At 48.4% G+C, this 22,094-nt stretch overlaps 3 protein-coding genes across 10 annotated transcripts in view; 1 reads left to right on the top strand and 2 right to left on the bottom strand.

Annotated features, from left to right (window-relative positions):
• The first annotated feature begins 5,846 nt into the window (after positions 1–5,846).
• Positions 5,847–8,072, top strand: clec14a (C-type lectin domain containing 14A). Its single transcript, XM_028991887.1, has one exon. The coding sequence runs from the start codon at positions 6,236–6,238 to the stop codon at positions 7,334–7,336; it is 1,101 nt and encodes a 366-aa protein (XP_028847720.1). The 5' UTR covers positions 5,847–6,235; the 3' UTR covers positions 7,337–8,072.
• On the bottom strand, positions 7,645–10,267 carry sstr1a (somatostatin receptor 1a). The gene has a single exon (XM_028991874.1). It carries the CDS (start codon positions 10,224–10,226, stop codon positions 9,120–9,122), a length of 1,107 nt encoding a protein of 368 aa, XP_028847707.1. The 5' UTR covers positions 10,227–10,267; the 3' UTR covers positions 7,645–9,119.
• Positions 10,268–15,816: 5,549 nt separating this feature from the next.
• The window catches only part of ttc6 (tetratricopeptide repeat domain 6), a 32,073-nt gene continuing 25,795 nt past the window's right edge, over positions 15,817–22,094 (bottom strand). For 7 of the 8 annotated variants that reach the window (XM_028974372.1, XM_028974361.1, XM_028974397.1 and 4 more), the window contains 4 exons: positions 20,611–20,763; positions 20,307–20,480; positions 19,523–19,748; positions 15,817–18,396 (listed from right to left, as the gene is read on the bottom strand). In XM_028974372.1, the coding sequence (XP_028830205.1) occupies positions 18,263–18,396; positions 19,523–19,748; positions 20,307–20,480; positions 20,611–20,763 (687 nt within the window). In that variant the 3' untranslated portion in view covers positions 15,817–18,262. The other variant, XM_028974405.1, reaches the window with a different exon arrangement.

Raw genomic sequence — 22,094 nt, 5'->3', positions numbered from 1 at the left:
CATTTATTCAAATCTAGTCGCTGTTCTTTTCTTTTCTTTGAGTGTGAGTTTCCTGTTCTGTTGTACGCTGGAGGGCTGTAATCGACATTCTGGGCCGATGCCTTGAGCTGATTCCATTTAACAGAACTAACCAAACCTCACACAACAACAGCAGCTTCCTGTTATGCCTGGAATGGGTAAAACGGAACAGAATCATTATACAGTGCACTGTACAATCATGGTGAATATCAACCCGCTTGTGCATTTCCAAAAAAAGAGTAAAGCCCAACAAGCAGTTCGTAGTTAATTGAATTTGGTCTTGTGTTCATTTCTGATGCCACATGAAGTGAGTTCATAACAGCAGAATGTATAATCTCACACTTGCTTTGTGTTAACGTACAACCCTCCATTTCTAAACCCTTTCTCCAGCTGCCAGACACACGGCCCGGTTTCATTGTTCGCTATTTAATTCAGGAGGAAATCATTTATTTTTTTCTCAGCTGCCTGTGAGAGATTAAAGTAGGTATGCTGCACAGGAGCCCAGAGTGGATAGCGGTTTTGCATATCTATCAACTTTCTCATTAAAAGAAACTCATTTACAAATGGTGTATGTGTGGAAATCCTGGGGATGGAGGGGCACAAATGAGAAAAGAAGCTGAATGTCAGCGGTTTTACATGCGCATTTGACAACACTTTCCATTTCACTCTCCTTTCAGTTTCTTATTTATAGAGCAGGCTGGTGCATGCCTCCTCACACGCATGCAAACTCAACGTCTCACGCGCCGTACAGCAGACGTGGATGCTCAGGTCCCATCAATCAGCGTTTTCTTACAACATTCTCCTCACACATAATACATTGACATATTGGCGCAGAAAAGCCCTCCAGCAGAGCGGGGGTCACCAAGCTGCCTGTTACATCTTTTAAAACCCCTCTCTGTGTTCAGCGTTAAAGGGGCAGCTCATCTGAACAGGGCCTCGAACCGTGGACCCGCAGATGAGAAGTCTGACACTGCGGAACCTGACCTGCCCTTGCCTGTCGCTCCACCCGGATGACCCCCAACCCTTCTATAAATTGCCCACGTCGAATTCATGCCCATGCGCTCGCATCCGCTCATATTTATGAATTGTTTTTACATTTACATTTACGCCATTTATCAGACGCCCTTATCCAGAGCGACTTACAATCAGTTTTTACAGGGACAGCCCCCCCCTGGAGCAACTTAGGGTTAAGTGTCTTGCTCAGGGACACAATGGTAGTAAGTGGGATTTGAACCTGGGTCTTCTGGTTCATAGGCGAGTGTGTTACCCACTAGGCTACTAGCTGGAGCTGAGGTTACCTGACGGTTCTGAAAAAAAAAAAAGGCATCAAAATTCAACTCTATTCCGACAAGCCTAGCTAGCTTCACGTTATGTATTTAAAGAAGAAGAAGAGAGAGAAGAGAAAAGAAAAGCAGAGCCCTGCGTGACGTTCTGCATCTTCGGTGACTCTCGCCTTCAGACGGGCAACAACGGAAAAAACAACCACGGCAAACAAATTCTGCGCCGACCGTGCCAAGGTGCTTTCACACCGACTCTTGATTGGCAGGGCGTGGCGGCGCACAGCCAAGCCAACGCGGGCGAGCTAATTGCCACACAGGAGGACTGAAAGGCTAAAGCGCGCTTTGTCCCCAAGACGACATTAGGATTTGCCTTGAAACTCGGTGTGGGCGCCGCATGAAAGGCTCATGATTAGCCTGTTTTTTTTTTTCCCACGCCGTCTCGGGTCAGTGCACGTTTGTGTATGTGTGCGTGTGTATTGGTTTATATGAATATTGATGAAACTCATGCATTTGATCAGAAAAGGGAGCCCGGAGCGACCCGTTACGGCCTCAAAAGAAACTGCATTGCTACGGAACAAGCATCCTGTAAACAAGCCGGGGTTCCACAGCTCAGATCACGAATTCATAAATTCTGCCAACAGACAAGGAGCCAATAAATTAGCCTTGTCTCAATATTGCTTTTTTTTCCCGGACGGTCATTTCCTTCCGGAAGGGCGTCCAAAGATGAAAATCGCCCGCTGTGAAAATTGCTCTTTTTGGCAGAGATGTTAGACAGAGTGAATATCAGGATTCTCTGAGCGGATAAATGTCCCCGCGAGTCGTTTTTAGCACCTCCGTTGTCCCTCTCCTCATCGACACGTAGACACTCGGAGCAAAGTGGTCCAGCGCTGAGCAGACATGAAACGGTCCAGGGGCTGCTGGGCTATGTTCAGGCTCCAGCCTCACATCTAACCTCGCCAGGTGGAGAGTCGCTGGTACGCGTGGCCCTTTCAGATGGTGGCAAATACTGCATGTTTTCCCAGACTGTAACCCTTTTACTTCAGTTTTACTCAGACCAACACGATTATGTGGTTTTCGTTCATTTCAGGAAAGTGAAGTGTAAGGGTTTTTTTTTTTCACGTGGCCGCTATGCTTTGAGTCTCGTACAAATCTATAATCAGGCTGAAAATCCATAGTCAGTATGGATTTTACCCGTTGTCAGGGATTGGTGAAGGGCAGGAAGGAGTGGATGCAAACACATGACTAAAAGACAAGGGATTTACTGGAGACAAATACACAGAACCAGTGAACAGTGTAAGACATTAATGACCGGACATGGACATGACATAAAACACAGATGGTGGCATATTATCAGTGCGGCAGAACGCGGACCCGGAGCACCCCACAAAGTCAGGTTCCTGACACCTGGGGCAGTGGTGGCCTAGCGGTTAAGGAAGCGGCCCCATAATCAGAAGGTTGCCAGTTCGAATCCCGATCTGCCAAGGTGCCACTGAGGTGCCACTGAGCAAAGCACCGTCCCCACACACTGCTCCCCGGGCGCCTGTCATGGCTGCCCACTGCTCACTCAGGGTGATGCAGGTTAAATGCAGAGGACAAATTTCACTGTGTGCACCGTGTGCTGTCCTGCTGTGTATCACATGTGACAATCACTTCACTTTCACTTTCGCAATGTGAAGGATGCGGTCTGTGGTCTAATAACATATTTTGCACATTTTTCTATGGAGCAAAAAGCTAAGTAAAATGTTTGCAGCATAATAAAATACACTTTCAAAACAAATAATTATAACGCTGCCAAAAGATTAATAATCAATTCCCTTGACTATCTTGAGTGTGATTGTTGAACCTTCTGGTTCAAATAAAGAGGTTCTTCCGAGGTTAACCAAATGTCAGCATGTTTTATTCATGTCATGAGTTGTCAGCAAAGGTGCGGTGAATATTGAGCCACTTGACCTGTGGTGGTCAGTTCAGAAGAAACTCAAGCACGAATCCTTCCAGAGAAACAATCAGCCGGATTGACGAGGTTCCAGTGTGGCCTGTGGAATCCGTGGACACGTCTGACGAAATTCAGAAACTGAGTTACATAGTCCAAGACCCCAGGTTGAGGGTTAAATACATAAAACTGTTGTTCATTCAAGGCTAATGCAAGTCCCTGCGTTCACACGTTTAAAACATGGTTTTAATCATTTGTGAGCAGGACGAGGCACAAGTGTTTTGCTCATAAAGTGAAACAGACACACACATTCAAATTTGCTCATACAAGATACGAGGAGATCAGGGAGACCTGGGAAGACGGCACAGGAAGTGGGAGAAAGGAGTTCTTTGCATGGGAAAGACAAACGCTGCACTCCGTTCTCTAGGTGTAAATGTGTCAATTGAAACGACATGGAAATTATGTTCCATAAATAGTCCTGTGGAGAGCACAGCAGCGCATCTTTTCAAAGCTGATGATCAGGAACAGAGGTTAACCATTTTCACACTGTACAGAGAACTCCTGCTTTTGCACAAAACGAATAAGGAAAAAATAACAGAATTTATTCATCAGCATATGTGGACCTGAGCTGTGCATGTAATATGTGCAGTGGGTGCTGATGTTCCACATATTTTTAGAGTTAGCTGACCGGGCCCTCCCACACAGTACAATTCATACATCACACACACACACACGCACACACGCACACACACACACATCGTATCATTCATGTAACAGCAGGGCTCATTAGTCTCAGCTCAGCTGCTGATGCAGCCAGGTGGAGCTGAAATATTTGCAGAAGAACTAAAGCATTCTGGGTTTCGTCGTTTTTGAACATGATCAGCTTGACCCGCAGCAGAAATGTCATGTTACTTGAGAAACAGCAGCTTCTGTACAACTTCACCTTCATACTGACTCACCAACTCAGTTCTCTGTGGAAGTGGGAGGCAGACAGGCTTCTCTCATGTAAAATGTATTTAAACACACACTCACACACACACACCACCTACTACTGAAGAGTGCGGAGGTGCTGATGATTGCAGAATACAATGTGACTGATGAAATCTAGGTTTTATTAAATATATTGTTTTTTTAAATCATTTTTATAATGCGGCACTTCATATAGACAGACAGATATCATGGTAATAACACAATAATGTAAAAGCATGTTCTACAACCAAAAACATTTACATTTACATTCCACATTTACATTTACAGCATTTGGCAGATGCTCTTATCCAGAGCGACTTTAAAATATCCAACATTGAACTATCCAACCCAAACAGTAGATACCGTTCGCTTAACAACTCAGAACCCAACCCCCCCTTTTTATATGGAATGTGTAAGATCTTTTCAGTCTAAATATCTTCTAAACAGGAAGTTTGAAGCTTCTGTTTAAAGATCTTCAACGACTCGGCTGTTTGAACATCTAGTGGAAGTTCATTCCACAACCGAGGGGTCAAGACAGAGAAGATTCTAGATGAATGCTTTCCTGGTACCTTGAGAGAAGGTGGTGCAGAAGGAGGTAGGAGGATGCTGACCCTTCCTTGGCTATGTAGGCCAGCATCTGATGCAGGTAGCCACATGAAGCCAGTGGAGGGAACGTAGTTGTGGAGTGGTGTTGGAGAATTTGGGACGGTATCTGTTGCAAATAGGACGGGGTCCAGGTTTAGGTTTCAGTCTAGATGCTGGTACATTTTAAAAGCTTCACACATCAGCGTAGGCTGAGAAAATGAACATCTAACTTCAGAATGTGTAATGAGTGAAATGCGGACCATATTTCTGATAGACAAGGCCTTAATGCTACTAGACCACCACTTCAAATGCATTTTGTCCAAAAATATTGGCTTGACACTCCACCTATTTTTGTTCCAAGACATCTTCTATAAATACAGTGAACAGTGGAAATGGAACACAGAAGCACACATTATCCGCTTGGTCCCTGTTAATCTGCGCCATGTTTGGCATAGACAGACAAACTTCACATTTTATCTTCAATGTGTTCTATTTATGTTATTGTCTTGTCACTATTGCTACTATTGCATTGTTGCTGGCGCTATTTATATTCAGGTGAATGGATGCAATGAATGCAATTAATATTTGTAAAAGCAATTATATTTTTCAACGTTTGAGACTGTATAATTTTTCAGTGTAATATAAACTGCAATATTTATTCATTCACTTACATTCACCAAGACAGGTATTAATTATAAGGCGTTCAAATCAAAGCAGTGATGTCGTACGCACTTTGTTGACTTTATTAATCACGAAAACAAACGTGAAACCTTGGTTACCAGCCTCTAATCTTTCCCTTCCTGTGGTTTCAGTCTCCGCCCCTTTCCCCTGCCCGACCTGCTCTGAGGACAACACTGCCTCCACTTCCTGCTATTCTCTGACACTTCCTCCAGGAAGCATCTGCTGCACTTTCCAGTGAACTCGGCCAGAAAACAACTTTGCTGTGTGCCCACCCCTGCCACTCAACACACAATGACTTGCTCAAGTGACTTCATGCCTTTTTTTTTTTTTTTTTTTGCAAATGCATCACTCGTCCCACATTTGTTCACAAATTGCAGAGAAACGGCAGGGGACACTGAATGTTGTTGGTTCAAAGTTCCCTTTTCTCAAATTTCCCCTTTCTGCAATAACTGCAAGCTGATCTGTGACTGGAGGATTCCCCCCACCCCTTGCTGATTATTTTCTTTGTTAGATGTTGGCCCACGAGGATTTTGGTCACTCCAGCAGCTAATTTCTTTCATTTCTCAGACACTATTGTGTTTCTGTGCCACTGCCCCCCTCGGAGGAAACTGTTGGCCGTATCGGGTCCAAGCACGCTTCCTGCGCCTGTTGTCTTGAGACGACCTCCAAGGGGTTGATAAACGAGAAGCTCTCAGGGGCCGGGAGAGGCAGGGAGGACGAGCTCCCAGTCCCAGCTTCTTTTGGGAAGACGCCTTGACCAGACAGTTCTGAGATGGATTACTGGATGTTCTTTTTGGGCTTGCTAAATGCCGTAAGTTGCTTTCCTCGCACGCCCTACATTGTCCACTTCGCGGCAGAAACATTTAACGACGCTCTGAGCATATGCGGCAAAAACGGCTTCTTGACCACTTTGGAGAGTGATGATGAGGTCGCCAAAGTGCTGAACAGCATTTCGCAGCACGTCAAGTCCAGTGCAGAGTCAAACTACTGGATCGGCCTGAGGAAACCTAAAAGGGACTGTGTTATCCAAGGCGAGAAACTAAAGGGCTTCTCGTGGACCGAGAACAACACGGCCTCTACAGCTGATCTGAAGTGGAAGGTCCCGCCTCAAGCGACCTGCACCCACGAACGCTGTGCGTATCTTTCCGTCAACTTTGATGGGACGTCGGAAGTGAAATGGGGTTTAGCTGATGCCAAATGCACGGCTAAGTTTCCCTTTATCTGCAGAGCGCTGAGGGAGAGGCAGGCGTGCCCGAAGCCGTCCATCCCGAGCATTCACGACATCATTTATAAAGACGATCCGGACACAGTGGAAGTTTCCTGCCCGAGCGGAGAAAGGCACACATTGACCTGCTCCCCGGAAACCGAGAAATGGCTTCGTGAAGGCGGGAGCCAGGACCTATCTTCACTGTGCCGTCCATGCCCACCCGGCTACATCCTGGGCACAAGTGGGAGATGTGAGGATGTGGACGAATGTGCATCCAGCCCATGCAGAGGTGACCCCTGTGTCAACTCTCCAGGATCGTATGAATGTAAAGCGGCACCGGGACCGGATCCCCCCGCCACCGGTGGGTCATCTGACAGTCTAAACAGAAAGGACGCTGGTGTGGACAGTCCACCGGACAGGAACCCCTCACAAGGACCTGAGGCTGAAGAAGAGGCTGAGGAGAGAAAAAGCGACTACTCCCAGATCATCATACCCATCATCATCGCCGCACTGGCCCTGGTGGTTCTGCTGGTCATCATTGTGGTAGTGGTGACCTGCTGCCGCAGGAAAAAACACTCCAAGAACTTGGCCGGGAAAAAGTCTGACTCCTCCAAGGAATCCATGGGCCTCAAAGACACTGACAACATGGAAAAGGTCAATAAGTAACGACAGTTAAAGAGGTCAGACATTTGTACTTTACGTCTCTGTGGATGTATAAATATGGTTGAAAATGGTTGTTCGAGGATATATGCACTTAATGAGTGATTTTGCGTGTTAACCAAGTCCTTTGTAAAGTACTTTTAGTGCCCTGCCTGTCTGACTGTGCATGTGTAACTTACATCCCTTACATAAGTTACATTTAACTTAAAAGTTCTGGTTTTGAGACTTTAATTGCGATCTGTAGTGCAGTGATTTCAGTTGAATTAAGTCAAGACAAAGTAACTGAACTTATTATTTCTTATTATTTTCCTGTCATCTTTAAAAAAAAAAAAAAAAAAAAAGAGCGTGTGACGAGCCTTGCCTGTCTCAATTAAAAAAAAAGGTGCAGAGATAAGGACAGTCGCGCTGTCACCACGAGTAACTTTATCACTGAGATAAAGTCCTGTTTTTGTGCCTTTTGTATCACTGTTTGTGTATCAGAATGCAGTACCCATACACAGCATCGCGGTAATGTGCCACAAGTGGCTTTTAGCACACATTTTCACCGTCACTGATGGCGAAGCACATTTATTCTGTCCATTCAATTAGAATAAAGTTATTTCAACATTTTTAAAGTGCTTTATAGTTTGGGTGGAGGACTCTGTCTTTACTGTCATATGTCTTTTGACAAATTCTATTCCACATTGGTTGACATTGTATGTGCTTAATATGTAATCATTTTAATAAATTCTATTTATTTTTATCCTGCTCATCAGATCATTGTCTAGACCCTCGACTGAAAACCTGAAACTAAAACTGGGGCTTCATAGTTACAGTACTTCATAAACACAATCAAACACAATACACACAAAAAAAAGACATGCTGGCGGTCATAATTACAAAAAAAAAAGGATCTATTTTAATAATCTACGTTTCATCTTGAATTGGACAATGTAAGCACACAGGACACGCCCTTCACACAAAACAATTCTCAAGATCCCCTAAGCAAGACAACCGCAGCACAATAAACTGTGGATAAAAAAGAGAGCAGAAACGGCGGCACCAAGCAGAATGAGAATGAGTGAGCTTGCTGGAAATTGAACAGGATGTAACGGACGAGGAGAAGGTAAAACAGAGCATCAAGCACGGTGAAGAAGGTAAAGAGCACAGCACGTCTGCGAACATGGTTAACGGCCGTAACGTTCTGGTGACCCCCCCCCCCCATTTGCTTTGTTAGAGATGAAAAAAAAAAAAATTGAGATTATTGAGAATTCACTAGAAGCCATTACACAGAACCACAGAACAGGAGTCCGATTCCAATACCGGACTATTGAACCAGCAACACGCATTTGACGGAATATCTGATTGTCTGTCATTGGTCAGTCACCCTCCATAAGACACCAAGGCCCCGAACAGACAGCAGCAGATTTATATGATGATGCTAGCAGGTCCCGTGCTGGGCTCTGGGGAGGCAGCGCTTAGCGATTACAACCAAATCAGATTTAAAAATGAAGTAAAAAGTTGTGAAGCAGTTGCCCGAGTCCAACCTTCTTCACAGGACGTGAAGAATTACGATGCTACAGAGGTCAGAGGTGGTTTCGATCTCATGGAGGACGGGGTGAAGGCATCTGAGCCCGTGGAGATTTCACCACACACGATGCGAACATAACATTTCAATTGCAGTCACAACGCGAGTAATCGAATCGCTATAGAAGGTTCGATTCGTGGATTCGTGAATATGGCGACGCTTCAGACGGACTTTTTGCGCACTTCGGTCAGAGTTGGGGACGTGGGGGCGGAAGCCCGTCCCCTACAGGGTGGTAGTCCTGGACGCGCACGTCCCGTTCCTGTACGCGCTGCCCGACTCCACGTGGTCCGGCTGGAACTCGTCCGCGCTGTAGCCCCGGCTCTTCAGGGCGGTGGCGTAGTAGTCGATGGGCTCCTCGGTGGCGTTGTCCATCCAGCGCAGGCACAGGATCCTCTGGAAGGAGCGCCTGAAGTTGTCCGACAGGAAGCCGTACAGGATGGGGTTGGCGCAGCTGTTGGCGTAGCCCAGGATCACCGCCAGCTGGCTGAGCGTCGCGTTGTGTCGCTGCACGAAGACGCTGACGAGCTGCGCGACGTGGAAGGGCATCCAGCACACCACGAACACGGCGACCACCATCAGCACCATGAGCGTGATCTTGCGCTCCGACCTCTTGCGCTGCTGCCAGCCGGCCTTCAGCGCCACCACCCGCATCTTGGCGATGATGAGGACGTAGCACGTGCAGATGGCGATGACGGGCAGCAGGAAGCCCATGAGGAAGGCGTAGATGACGAAGACGGCCAGCCACCGGCGCTGCGGCTCGGGCATCTGCATGTTGCAGGCGACCGAGCCGTCCGAGTTGGGCGCGGTGCTGGAGAAGACGACGATGGGCAGGATGACCAGGATGGAGAAGGTCCACACTCCGAAGTTGACCATCTTGGCGACGGTGGGTCTGCGGTAGCGCGCGGACTTGATGGGATGCACCACGGCCACGTAGCGGTCGATGCTCAACACGGTCAGGCAGTAGATGCTGGTGAACATATTGATCGCGTCCACGCTCAGGACCAGGCGGCACAGGAGCGAGCCGAACGGCCAGTGGTGGAGCAGGGAGGACGTCACCAGGAACGGGACGCTCAGCATCAGCAGCTCGTCCGCGATGGCCAAGTTCAAAATGTAGATGTTGGTGGCCGTCTTCATCTTGGCGTACCTGAAGATCACGTAGATGACCATGGAGTTCCCGCAGAGCCCGACCAGGCACACCACGGAGTAGATGAAGGAGATGAAGATCGCGCCGCCGTGCGCCTCGCCGTGCGTCTCGTTGCCGGAGGAGTTGGGCAGGAGGAAGCCGTCCTCCGGAGGCAGGAGGAGGTCCAGCGAGCCGTTCGGAGGCATCTTCTCCCGCAGCGGACTTTCAGCACCATGGACAGTTACCGAAGGACACCCCCCTCCCCGCCATCTCCCCCGGCCCCCGCACCGAACTCGCGCAGGCGGCGTCACACCCCGCAAAGTGACGTTACCGCGCACGGAGGACGCGGACGAGCACAACAAACACGTCAACGCCGACGTCACGTCACGGCGCGCACAATCTGTCCAAAAGGTCTCCGCGCCGGTTTATTAACATCACAGTCGAGCGTCCATCAAAGTTACCAGCACACAAAAACTAAATAGCTCGTTGTAATGATGCGGGGAGCAAATCTATCAAACTTCAGACTCGGCCGGAGCGCAGAGGTTTGATTTACGACTTGATTTAAGGTGCAGGTTTGATTTGGAAAGTGCTGGCAGACGGGAGTTTGGCAGGGACTTTTTTTTTTAATTGCATCTCCAGAAATGATACCGAACAGCGACTTGATCGTCACTTCCTGAACACGACATGCAATTAACCTAATTAATCTCGAAACCAACTCGGAGATTACATTTACAGCATTTATCAGACGCCCTTATCCAGAGCGACTTACAATTAGTATTTACAATGACAGTCCCCCCTGGAGACACTCAGGGTTAAGTGTCTTGCTCAGGGACACAATGGTAGCAAGTGGGGTTTGAACCCGGGTCTTCTGGTTCACAGGCGAGCTGTGGACGGATGAAAATATTGACGCCGAACCTTGACGTGCATCCCTGGGTTCACGCTGTGGACGGATGAGCGAACAACGGATCAGTCAACCTGGAAGGTCGATCCATCACAAGTGACGGCCTGTGCTGCCTTTCACGGGCTGCTCAATTAAACACATCCTGTAATTGGGACGCCGACGTTGGGATCATACACAGATCCGCAATTTCCTCCTCATTTCTAGTACCATCTAGTGGCAGGAAGGACATTAAAGAAGATGGATGTTTCTCCGGCGATCTGGTAAATGCAAATGAGATCAAAGTGTCGAGATGTGGAACAGGGCAATATAACATACATAATGGGGTGATTGCGGGGGTCTCGGGGTACCATTTTAATAAAATATGAACACATATTGCAAGGCTGGTGCAGTTTTTGAATAATATTACAGATATTACAAGTTGAAGGATTCAAAATTAGCATATTTAAAACCAGCAATTAAAAAAAACGTTCTTTTTAACAAAAACGTTGAAACATTTCTGTTGAAAGAGTTTTCGGTTTTCTGTGTGTCGCAGTGTGCACAAGCAGAGATGTATAAATGTAGCACACAACACTGCATTCACAAGAATATTATTTTAAAATAACCCCCAGATTCAGAAAGTTGGTGTGAAAAACATTAAAGTAGGTCAGTGGCCCAACTTCGCGGTTAGTACCTCCTTCTTAAAGAGTCGACAGATAAGTCGACCCAGCCGTAGGACATTCGTGAAGGAAGTTCTGCTTCTAGACGATTTTGCACAGAGTATTTCCCACATCTTGAAACGTTCTGTGCCTTCATGGCCCAAAAGCAGAAACTCTGCAAGCGCTACTGTGCATAAAAGATCACATTAAGAGTCTGAGTATTTATAGCCTTCAGTTCAAACCATGATGCAAATGTCTTGGAGCATCATAAATATTAATTTTCTAAATCCAGTTTTCCTCTGTTTATTCACGCTCTTGTTTTTGGTGGTGGCCATGAAATTTGTTAAAATAAACCACCTTCACTCATGTGAGCTTATGGTACTATGATGAATGTCTTGAAAAAATATAGGATCCACTTATGAGAAAAATTTGTCATTAGTCTAAACAAACATGAAAGACTCTCATCTAAATTAAATATGTTTTAGGTATTACGTGTCATACTGTTAAACCAAATTTTTGCTGAGCCACAAAAAAATATTTCAATGTAGGGTTAACAGTAGTCAAAGGCTGTACTAAAATGCTTTGTTTTTCCAATCCATGTAAAAAATCATTTATTATATCATAAAAGGGGAAGATGCCAAACCTTTCATAATATCCTATTATATCTTATTATAATACCTCTGTTAATATTATGCAATGACAATGACATAATAATTAAAATCATTAATTTACTTACTCATTCAGTCATCTTCAGAAACACACACACTACACTAAAATATTTAGATTATTGTCTGCTACAAAATTCCACTGCCAAATTCAAAAAACATTTCTCATCTCTTGACAGATCTTGTGGTTGTGTCAGTCTGTCACGACTACGGACTTACGGGGGAAGGAAGCGCAGAGGTCTGACATACTGGGAAGGGGTTTTTATTAACAAACAAAGAAATACAAATAAAGACTGGCGCGGTGGCCGAAAACGATTTAAACTTAAATAAAGAACATAAACAAACCCGTAGGCGTGTGGCGATTGCCAGAACTCAAAACACATAACACTAAACAAGGTCAAGTTCGTGCATAGAGTTCACGAAAATGCCAGCGACCCCGAACGGGCGGAAACTTCCGGCATTTATGGGGCGTCAGGATTGAGTTCCGGTGTGGAGCCCAGCTGCAGGCAATCCTGACAGAGCCCCCCCTCCAAGGGCTACGTCCTCGGAGCCCCAACAGTACCATCAGTGGAGGCGGCGGGGCGGACGGCGGCAACCACAGGGCTCCTGCCCTGCTGTATCCTCCCCTTGGAGGACCCGGTCCCTCGGGCTGGCTCCCCGGCGTGGTCAGGCGTGGCGGCCCCGGTCCCTCGGGCTGGCTCCCCGGCGTGGTCAGGCGTGGCGGCCCCGGTCCCTCGGGCTGGCTCCCCGGCGTGGTCAGGCGTGGCGGCCCCGGTCCCTCGGGCTGGCTCCCCGGCGTGGTCAGGCGTGGCGGCCCCGGTCCCTCGGGCTGGCTCCCCGGCGTGGTCAGGCGTGGCGGCCCCGGTCCCTCGGGCTGGCTCCCCGGCGTGGTCAGGCGTGGCGGCCCCGGTCCCTCGGCCTGGCTCCCCGGCGTGGTCAGGCGTGGCGGCCCCGGACCCTCGGCCTGGCTCCCCGGCGTGGTCAGGCGTGGCGGCCCCGGACCCTCGGCCTGGCTCCCCGGCGTGGTCCCGCTTGGCGGCCCCGGACCCTCGGCCTGGCTCCCCGGCGTGGTCCCGCTTGGCGGTCCCGGACCCTCGGCCTGGCTCCCCGGCGTGGTCCCGCTTGGCGGCCCCGGACCCTCGGCCTGGCTCCCCGGCGTGGTCCCGCATGGCGGCCCCGGACCCTCGGCCTGGCTCCCCGGCGTGGTCCCGCATGACGGCCCCGGACTCCCGTACCTGCACACAATAATCAGGGCCGATCCATCTGGGTACGTGTGGGCCCTGTCTCCACATGTCCCCTCTGACACATCTTGTGTCACCCCCTGCACCGCGCAGGGAGATTGTCCCAAAGCCTCCGGCGACTGTTCCAGGCACCCCAGGCTGGTGCCTTCTGGGACTATGCAGCCCCTCTCGCTGCCCGGCCCTGGTGCCAAGGGGGGGGCATTGCCAGACCATCCGGCTAGCCCCTTCTGCGTCCGTTGGGACAAGCAGGCCCTCTTCGTGCCTGTCCCAGCTGGGTCCTCATGCCTACCCGGGGGCTCTATGGCGCTCCACCCCTCTGGAGGCAGACGCAGGCCCATGCCTGCCCCGCCCTCCTCACTGGCTACCGGAGGACCCAGCTCCATCGCTTCCCCACCTCCCCTCCCCTCAGGAGGAGTCCCCAACCCGAACTGCACCCCCCCAAAAAATTCTTTGGGGGAGCACCCCCCCCGGCTGGACTTAGGGGTACCTTGGGGCTTGTCCACCTCGCCTTGGACCAGCACATTCGGGTCAGGAACCTCCTCCCTGGGGTTCGGCTCCGCGGCTGGGTCGCCATCTGGTGGACACAAAGAGGGGAACTGGGGGCGACATACGGACACATATGCCACACAGACACACACAGACAGAGACAGACAGAAGAGAGGGTCGTCTGGCTCCCTCTCTGGGCTCTCTGGGACCTCCTCAGGGGGCACAGCCAGGATCTCGGGAGGAGCGACCTTCTCGTCGCCCACCAGTGCTGGGTCTTCTTGCCCCGGATCCTGACTGGCACTGGATGTGGTGGAGGGGCAGAGTTCGATCCCTGGCTCAGGCCGATCAAACTCCGCCCTCAGTCTCTGTTGGAAGTCCCGAAAACTCCTGTCTGTCTCTCCCTGCTGCCAGAGGGTTGTGCTCCAGCCCCATGCTGATCCAGTCAGACACGTGAGGATGGTAGTGATCTCGTCTGTGTCTGCTGCCCCACTGAAGGGTCCCGGGACAATTGGGCGGTCCCACACGGGGCTGGGCACGTCGCTGGAGATGGTGGTAGGTGTGTGGTGTGGAGGGGGGTGGACGTCTTCTCCAGCAGGTGTGGACGCTGGTGCTGCGCTGCCATTTTGCTGGGGAACGTCCGGGCAGAGGGAAGGCGGGTCGGCGACTGGAGCAGGAATGGAGGATTCCCTGCGAGGCAGTCCCGGCAGCGCAGTTGCTGGCTGGCGACCTCCCGTCGCCCTCTTCCACCAGCTTTCCTCACACTGCTGGGAGGGACGTGGGTCTCCACGGACCTCGTGACGCTCCTGGATGGGCGCGATGGGCGGAGCCATCCCGGCACCGACTGCCCAAACGGCGTCATCCTGGTCGTCGTCCGTGTCAACCTCGTACCCCCGGAAGTCACATGGGTCATCACGGACGCCGCGATGATCTCGGACGCGCACGCTGGGCGGAGCCATCCCGGCACCGACCGCCCACCGAAAATCCACGTCATCATCGCTTTCGTCATCCGTGTCCTCCCACCGGTGACTCCAAGGGTCGTCCACCCTGCGGACATCCTGGACCCATGGCGCGATAAGCTCCCATGGGCAGTACTCTGGCCATTCGGGCTGGAGGCTGCCCACCTCCTCGCTGGAGGAACGCCGCCGTTGTTGTTGCCGCTTCTCACCCCCCTGGAAGTGACGTGGGTCCCCACGGACCTTGCGACGATCGCAGACTGGCGCGATGGGCGGAGCCCAACTCTCGTCTCCCGTGCTCTCGTCGTCGTCCGTGTCGTCCCAGTCCACGGGGAGCCTGGCCAGCAGAGCGCAGAGTTCTTGGCTCGACATGGCGAAGATCGTGGGGGTCGCATCTTCTGCGCTCGCTGCCCACGTCACTTCCTCGCTGCTGCCGACGCCAACGTCCTCGCTCCGCCCACTCACCCGCCGACGTTGTCGCTTCCGGGTTTCGCGGAGTTTCCCGGGGGTGACGTCATCACGCGGCGCCGCGTACCACGGCTTCTCGGGGAGAAAACGCTCCACCAGAACGGGCGGCGCGTCTCTCCCCTGGTGTCCGCGTTCGCCGCGCCGGGCTGCGTCCTTCGCGGCGTTTCTTCTCCTCTGTTTTTTACCTCTGCGCTTTTGGGTGGGTCGCTGGCATTCTGTCACGACTACGGACTTACGAGGGAAGGAAGCGCAGAGGTCTGACATACTGGGAAGGGGTTTTTATTAACAAACAAAGAAATACAAATAAAGACTGGCGCGGTGGCCGAAAACGATTTAAACTTAAATAAAGAACATAAACAAACCCGTAGGCGTGTGGCGATTGCCAGAACTCAAAACACATAACACTAAACAAGGTCAAGTTCGTGCAGAGAGTTCACGAAAATGCCAGCGACCCCGAACGGGCGGAAACTTCCGGCATTTATGGGGCGTCAGGATTGAGTTCCGGTGTGGAGCCCAGCTGCAGGCAATCCTGACACAGTCCAAGTATCATAAGTTAATGTCACTCACATAACACCATGCTTGCATATTTTTACTGCCTGGGAAGTCAAATAAATCCATTAATCTAATCATGCATGTGACCAGGTGGCATCAAACCAACTTTAATACGCACAAATTAATATCCCTTGAAGAGCAAGCCCTTGTTTGTTTTGATGCAGGGCGTTCCATGTCCCTATCCCACAAATCGCTTAGAACCTGGGTTTACACAACACAGAACAAATTAATTGTGACATAATGAGCTTGAACTGACAATATTATAAATGAATGAAATTTACTTTATTTGGAAGTACTCTGTCTCCTTTCCCTTGGGGCAGTGGTGGCCTAGCGGTTAAGGAAATGGCACCATAATCAGAAAGTTGCCAGTTTGAGTCCCGATTCACTGAGGTACACTGAGCAAAGCACCGTCCCCACACACTGCTCCCTGGGCGTCTGTCGTGGTTGCCCACTGCTCACTAAGGGTGATGGGTTAATGCAGAGGACACATTTCACTGTGTGCACTGTGTGCTGTGCATCACAATGACATTCACTTTACTTTACTTCACTTCACTTTAGACAGGTGTGAGACTTCGGCCCAGCAGCAACAGTAAGAGGGCCTCACGCTCACTGCATGATTGAATTTATAGATCACAAATATGCTAAAGTTAGCTCATTATTCACGGCTCCTTATTTGAATGGACCGTTCCACCTTAAATGCTGCTCAGCAGGCTTCAATACTATTTACTTTAAATGGAAATGTCCTTATTCATCATAAATCTATTTGCACATAAACAAGGTAGGTATTATTTGATGCTATTTCTACTCAGTTTTGTGAGTTTTCAGTGGTCCAGAGCTTTTAAACTGTAGTGTCGTTCATCAAGTCCAATGCACAGTTCCTGTGTGAAAGTTTCAGTGAAAGCTGTAACGGGCCACACAGGTAACACTTGATGCCATTTCTAATAGGTCAGGGTGTTGAGTGGGCACAGAGATCATCACCATATACAAATTTAAAAGTTCTTAATTTCTGAAGCAGATTTCCTGGCTGTAAGCCTCACTGAACTCTATTCCCTACAGGCGCAATATGGGTATTGCAGCCTGCAGAGCAGAATTGAAAATGGAACAGCAACTCAAATAAAGAGCTTACTTCTGTGTTGTGTTTTACAGTCAGAGAATCTCCTGCTGCCCCCCTCCCCCTGAAGCAGCAGGTGCACCTCGCAAAATAAGGGCGCCCTTACTCCCCACAAACTGGGAATAGAAAACGGATCACCACTGACCCAAGGAAACGGATGTCAGGGCAGCATGGATGCACGCACAAAAAAATAAAAAATAGAAAAACCGCCACTGATCCCCTGTCCCAAACATGTTTATATGCGATGACACTGACGTGACAGATCCGCTGCAGCCATTTACTTTTCTGACATATCAGACACTTCTATCCCGAGTTACAATCAGTATATACAGGGAGCAATTTAGGGTTAAGCTTCTTGCTCTGGAACTCAATGGTAGTTAGTGGGATTTGAACCTTGGAATTCTGGTTCATAGGTGAGTGTGTTGCCCACTAGGCCACTAGCAGCCAGCCTTCCATTTCCATGGAACCGTGCACCTGTACAACATTCAGGCCATGTAATAGAAAATGAGCCACAAAGGGGCCGCATTTCATTTGAATGCAAAAAAGGATCGTTATCTGCTGCATTCTTTTGTTTCATGGGCAAATCATTCACTCGTCCCCGCACCTTTTCAGACAAGAGTGGCGGAGGCTACCCTTGAGCATCCATGCGGCCGCTAAGAGAGGCTGCAGAGCAGCAGATGGCCGTGCTCACACTCCGCCCGCTCATATATTCTGCCTGAGCTGGGCACAGGACAGTTTTCAGGACAGGCGTTTACCTCCTTTCTCGGATTTACCATCATAACGTACATCAGAAGGAGGAGGATGGGTTCCTCCTGCAATCAGAGACCAGGGATTACAAGCAGAGGAACATCTGTCTGGGCTAGTGACACATAAATGGATGCAGAAAGATGACTTCTTGAAAGGTCAGGTGAAGGACCCATATGCCAGGATGACGGTAATGTGTCTCAGATCCTTTTGCTGAGATAAGGGAATGTGACGGGGCATTCATCACTTCTTCAGGCGTCTCTGCTGTATGGAGAATACTGCACACAGTCCACCTACAAGCCCGCCGTCTGACCTGCAATTCCTGCTTGTTTTTGCCCTAAGCAGATGTAACTTCCTGTGGAACTTCTTATTTACGAACATGGCACATGCGCACTAACACAGATAATACAAATGCACACAAGTAATAATTAAAAACAAATAAATATAATAATAACAGTGCTCTGAAGAGGCAGCTGCAAAGGACACTCAGGTCTCCAGGTCTCCGTGAAGCTCCAGTGCCGTTTCATAGTCCTGCAAAGCCTGCTGGGTGAGGCCCAGGTGACCACGCACCTCAGAACGTAACTTATAAAGCAGGGCATCACTGGGCTGCAGTCGGAGTGCTGAAAGACAGTCATCCATGCACACATACACATACACACACACACACACATTAAACATGAACACACAGGTACATCACCATTTCAAAACTCAGACACATTACCATCTCAAAAGCTCCCGTTCCACCGCGCGGCTGAACCCACTTAATCACACACATGAGAACAATAATGACCACGACTGAATAAATTGTGTACTCGAGGCAGATCAGGATGAAACCGTTGGCGCTGTCCAGCCTCTGTGCTAAGGTAATTATAGGGCGAGCTGTGTTTGCTCCGTTGATAATGTTCCCTTTTTTCGTAATCAAAAATGATTATTCCATTTTGAATAAAGCAAACAAATCGAATCATTACATTAAGGTGGCTCGATCACTGAAATTACCCGTAACACTAGAAAGGATTTAGGAAGACAATTACGCCGATACACAATGATTAACAGTCAGGTGTCTTATGCCGTGGGGTTTGCATTCTGTCTGGCGTGTGGGCGTGTGCAGTCACCATGGCAACTACGTACCTCACATCTTTAGCCAGAAACAAGCACCTTTGTTACCTAAGACATCTTAAGGTCCCTGTCTATGTACTTTGTAATGGCAGGATTTAGAAGCTCTGAAGCTCTGAATGTCAAAATGTTCTCCTCGCTGGAGACGGGGCTCTTCTCAGAAACAGTCTGGGATGGAGATGGACCAGAGCAACCGTCTGCTTTTCCTGGAAGACAACTGCTACGGTGCTGGGGTGTGCACAGTATTGATTGCAAATAATTGAAAGAGGGAAAGGCTTTAATTGTCTTGGTGATTAGTATTTTACCATTTTTTCTCCACAGAAGGTCATTCAGCGGGCACACCAATGTCTTGACAATGTGTGTATTTATACTAGGTTTGTTTGAATCTTCACTGCCCTCACGATGGAATCCAAGAAAAGAAGTGATTATGTGTCATAGGGATTGTGTCGTTACAATACAACATGGCCCTTCTTCTTGGCCCAACACTGCAGAACAGGAGGTAATAAGATTTGGACTCTGCGGTTTACACTCCACGCTCTGGAGCAAACAATGAAAATGAAAAAGATCAGAAACTTGATGCGGTTATTGGAAGGGGCAAAGGCAGGAATATAAGCTGAAGGAAAAGAATCTCACCGTCATTAAGGTCCTTCTCCGCCAGCTGGTACTCTTTCAGGGAGCAGTAGAGGTTGGCTCGGTTGAGGAACACATGAGCGAAACTGGGGTTGAGCTCCAGAGCCAGAGAAAAGTCGCTCAGAGCTTCGGGAACCTTCCGAAGCAGGCTGAGAGTGATGGCTCTGTTCAGCAAAGCCGATTCGTCCTGAGGGTCCAGCTCGACTGCCCTACTGTAATACTCGCAGGCCTGAAACCAGAGTAAGTTAAGTTCTGAATAACCCAGTTTATCAGAGGAAAATATTATATGTAAATAGGGGACACCTGGTCACCCTAAAACTGGTGCTAAGCACAATGCTACATGCTAAGCGTGGGACCTGTTTGCTAATGAAAGGCGAAAGATTGATTTTCCCATATCCAGAGTGACAGGCGTTATTGGGTTCCTCCCATTTTAAACTCATCAAAACAATTGACAGATTAATATAAAAACACAATTCCAAAAACACAAGAGTTATTAGTGTCTGGTCTTCACGACAGAGATAACTATATAAGTGGTACTTTCTTGATTTATCTATTTATGCCTTTGGCCTTATATTAGCGAACAAGCCCCGTGGACAGTGCTGATCTTTGCGGCACTTTCAGTCCTTAATCATCAAACTAGGAGGAAGATAGACATGAAAATATTTTTTTTTTGAAGAATGAGAATCGTAGATACATTATTTCAACATTCAATAGAAGTAAATGCAAATATGAGATATAAGTACTGAACGACATTTGGCAACATGCTACACGGAGCATGACTACTAACCTGCTCAAACTGTCTGTTGTAAAAGTAGAGGTTGGCAGCATTGAAGTAAGCAAGGGCATATGAAGGGATGAGAGAAATGGCCTTCTTATAGTCCCTCATTGCATTCACTTTGTCACCCATGAGCTGGTTTATCACGCCACGGTTTGTGAAGAGCTGTTCCGACAGAGGATTCAACTGCAGAGAAGGATAATTAAATACATTTTAATAATAAATAAATGTAACAAAACTGTGCACATTACATTTATATATATACACACACACACACACACACACACATATATATATGCGCATATGTATGAGCTACCTTCAGCGCAGAGCTTATGTCCTGAAATGCCGCATACATGCTCCCCATCTGAAGATTGACAACAGCCCGTCCCTCGAAAGCAGCCCAGTTTCTGGGGGTGAGCTCAGCAGCCACGGTGAACTGATTCCAGGCCCACTGGAAACGTCCAAATACCTTTTATGGCAAAGCGAGAGGAGAGGAAGATTAGTGGGGCTTAGAGAAAATCAATGAAAGGTGAAAGGGCAAGTAAGCCCAGTCCGTTTGTGGAGATAGGGATAATTAGGCAGAGTTTAAATGTGATGGAACAGGGATGGCAGGGAAGCGCCTGCCCCTTTGTGATCTGATTGAGATCTTTGCCTCAGTGCTTTCAATTCTGTTGGAGGGAGCTGTGAGCTGAGTAGGGTGGACTGGAGCCAAGGTCAAATGAGTCTTGAATAAAACAGGCCTCTTTTCTCACCTAAAATGTTAGAGGCAGAGCGCCTTTTGAAGATAAAACTGTGATTCAGAGCTCATTTTAAAGGGCCCCCGAATGAAAAAAAGTCATTTTATAATTTTAGCACTCCCTGAGTCTTTATTTCACTTGCATTCTCTATGGCAGCATATTCTAAAAGCCTTCTCTGTATGTCAGCCCTGCTCTGTCACACACCCTGTCCTCTGCTGCGTCCGCAGTTAAGGGAGTGGCACTTTTTCATTCGGTGCCCAATCGAGCGCTGTCACAACGTATCAAGCTTTAACAGTCTGGTGGCCTCATACCCAGGCAACACGTTAACGTGGCCTCCTAGGATAAAAGCAATTTCCTTCACATATTAACCACAGACAGGCTAAAATCCAATTAAAACCCCATCCTGCTGTATCATATCATGGGTAGATTTTTATAAGAATTTACGCACAGACAACTCAAATGCTGTTCAGTGAGCTAAGGCTTTGAGTGGCCATACATTATAGCACCTCAGGCCTCTAATAAAAAAATAAACTAAAATAATAGCGGCACCATCTGTGTAGGGTCATCCATGCTGAAACATGTATTTCTGCTGTTTCGTCTGAAACCCCAGAGAAGAGTGTATGAAGCTGGCGCACAAATATTCATATTTTTCAACAGGCATAGGTACTTGCAGAGTCCTTGGGATCTTGTAAAGCTGCATTGCAGCAGCACTTCAGCATCTCAGTGTCACTTAATTCAGCACTAAAACTGAAATACTTGAAAAAATGTGTCTCAAATGAATGTCAGATTTATAATGTGAATTTGTTTTTATAGTTGTGTTTCTTTTTTTTTTTTATGCCAATTTTGAATGCGAATGAAAAATTGGTTTGCATCTGCACTCCATTTGTCCCACTTGGGTTTAGAGCTCCCCTCCATGCTCAGATTATCTGGAACAAAGGAGCAAAAGCAACAAAGGCAATGAGCTGAGCTGTGACAATTCGGATTTAAATTTTATTGAAACTTAATTTCATTTGTTATTCACTACACCAGATGATAAGGAGAACAGAAATTGAATCGGGTTTGC

The sequence above is a fragment of the Denticeps clupeoides genome, chromosome 1 (genome assembly GCF_900700375.1).
Source record: "Denticeps clupeoides chromosome 1, fDenClu1.1, whole genome shotgun sequence".
Lineage (NCBI taxonomy): Eukaryota > Metazoa > Chordata > Actinopteri > Clupeiformes > Denticipitidae > Denticeps > Denticeps clupeoides.
This window is presented reverse-complemented; position numbering and strand designations above follow the sequence as displayed.

Excerpts from the sequence above, each read along its gene's own strand:
- clec14a (XM_028991887.1), top strand. The coding sequence starts at position 6,236 with ATGGATTACTGGATGTTCTTTTTGGGCTTGCTAAATGCCGTAAGTTGC.
- sstr1a (XM_028991874.1), bottom strand. The coding sequence starts at position 10,226 with ATGCCTCCGAACGGCTCGCTGGACCTCCTCCTGCCTCCGGAGGACGGC.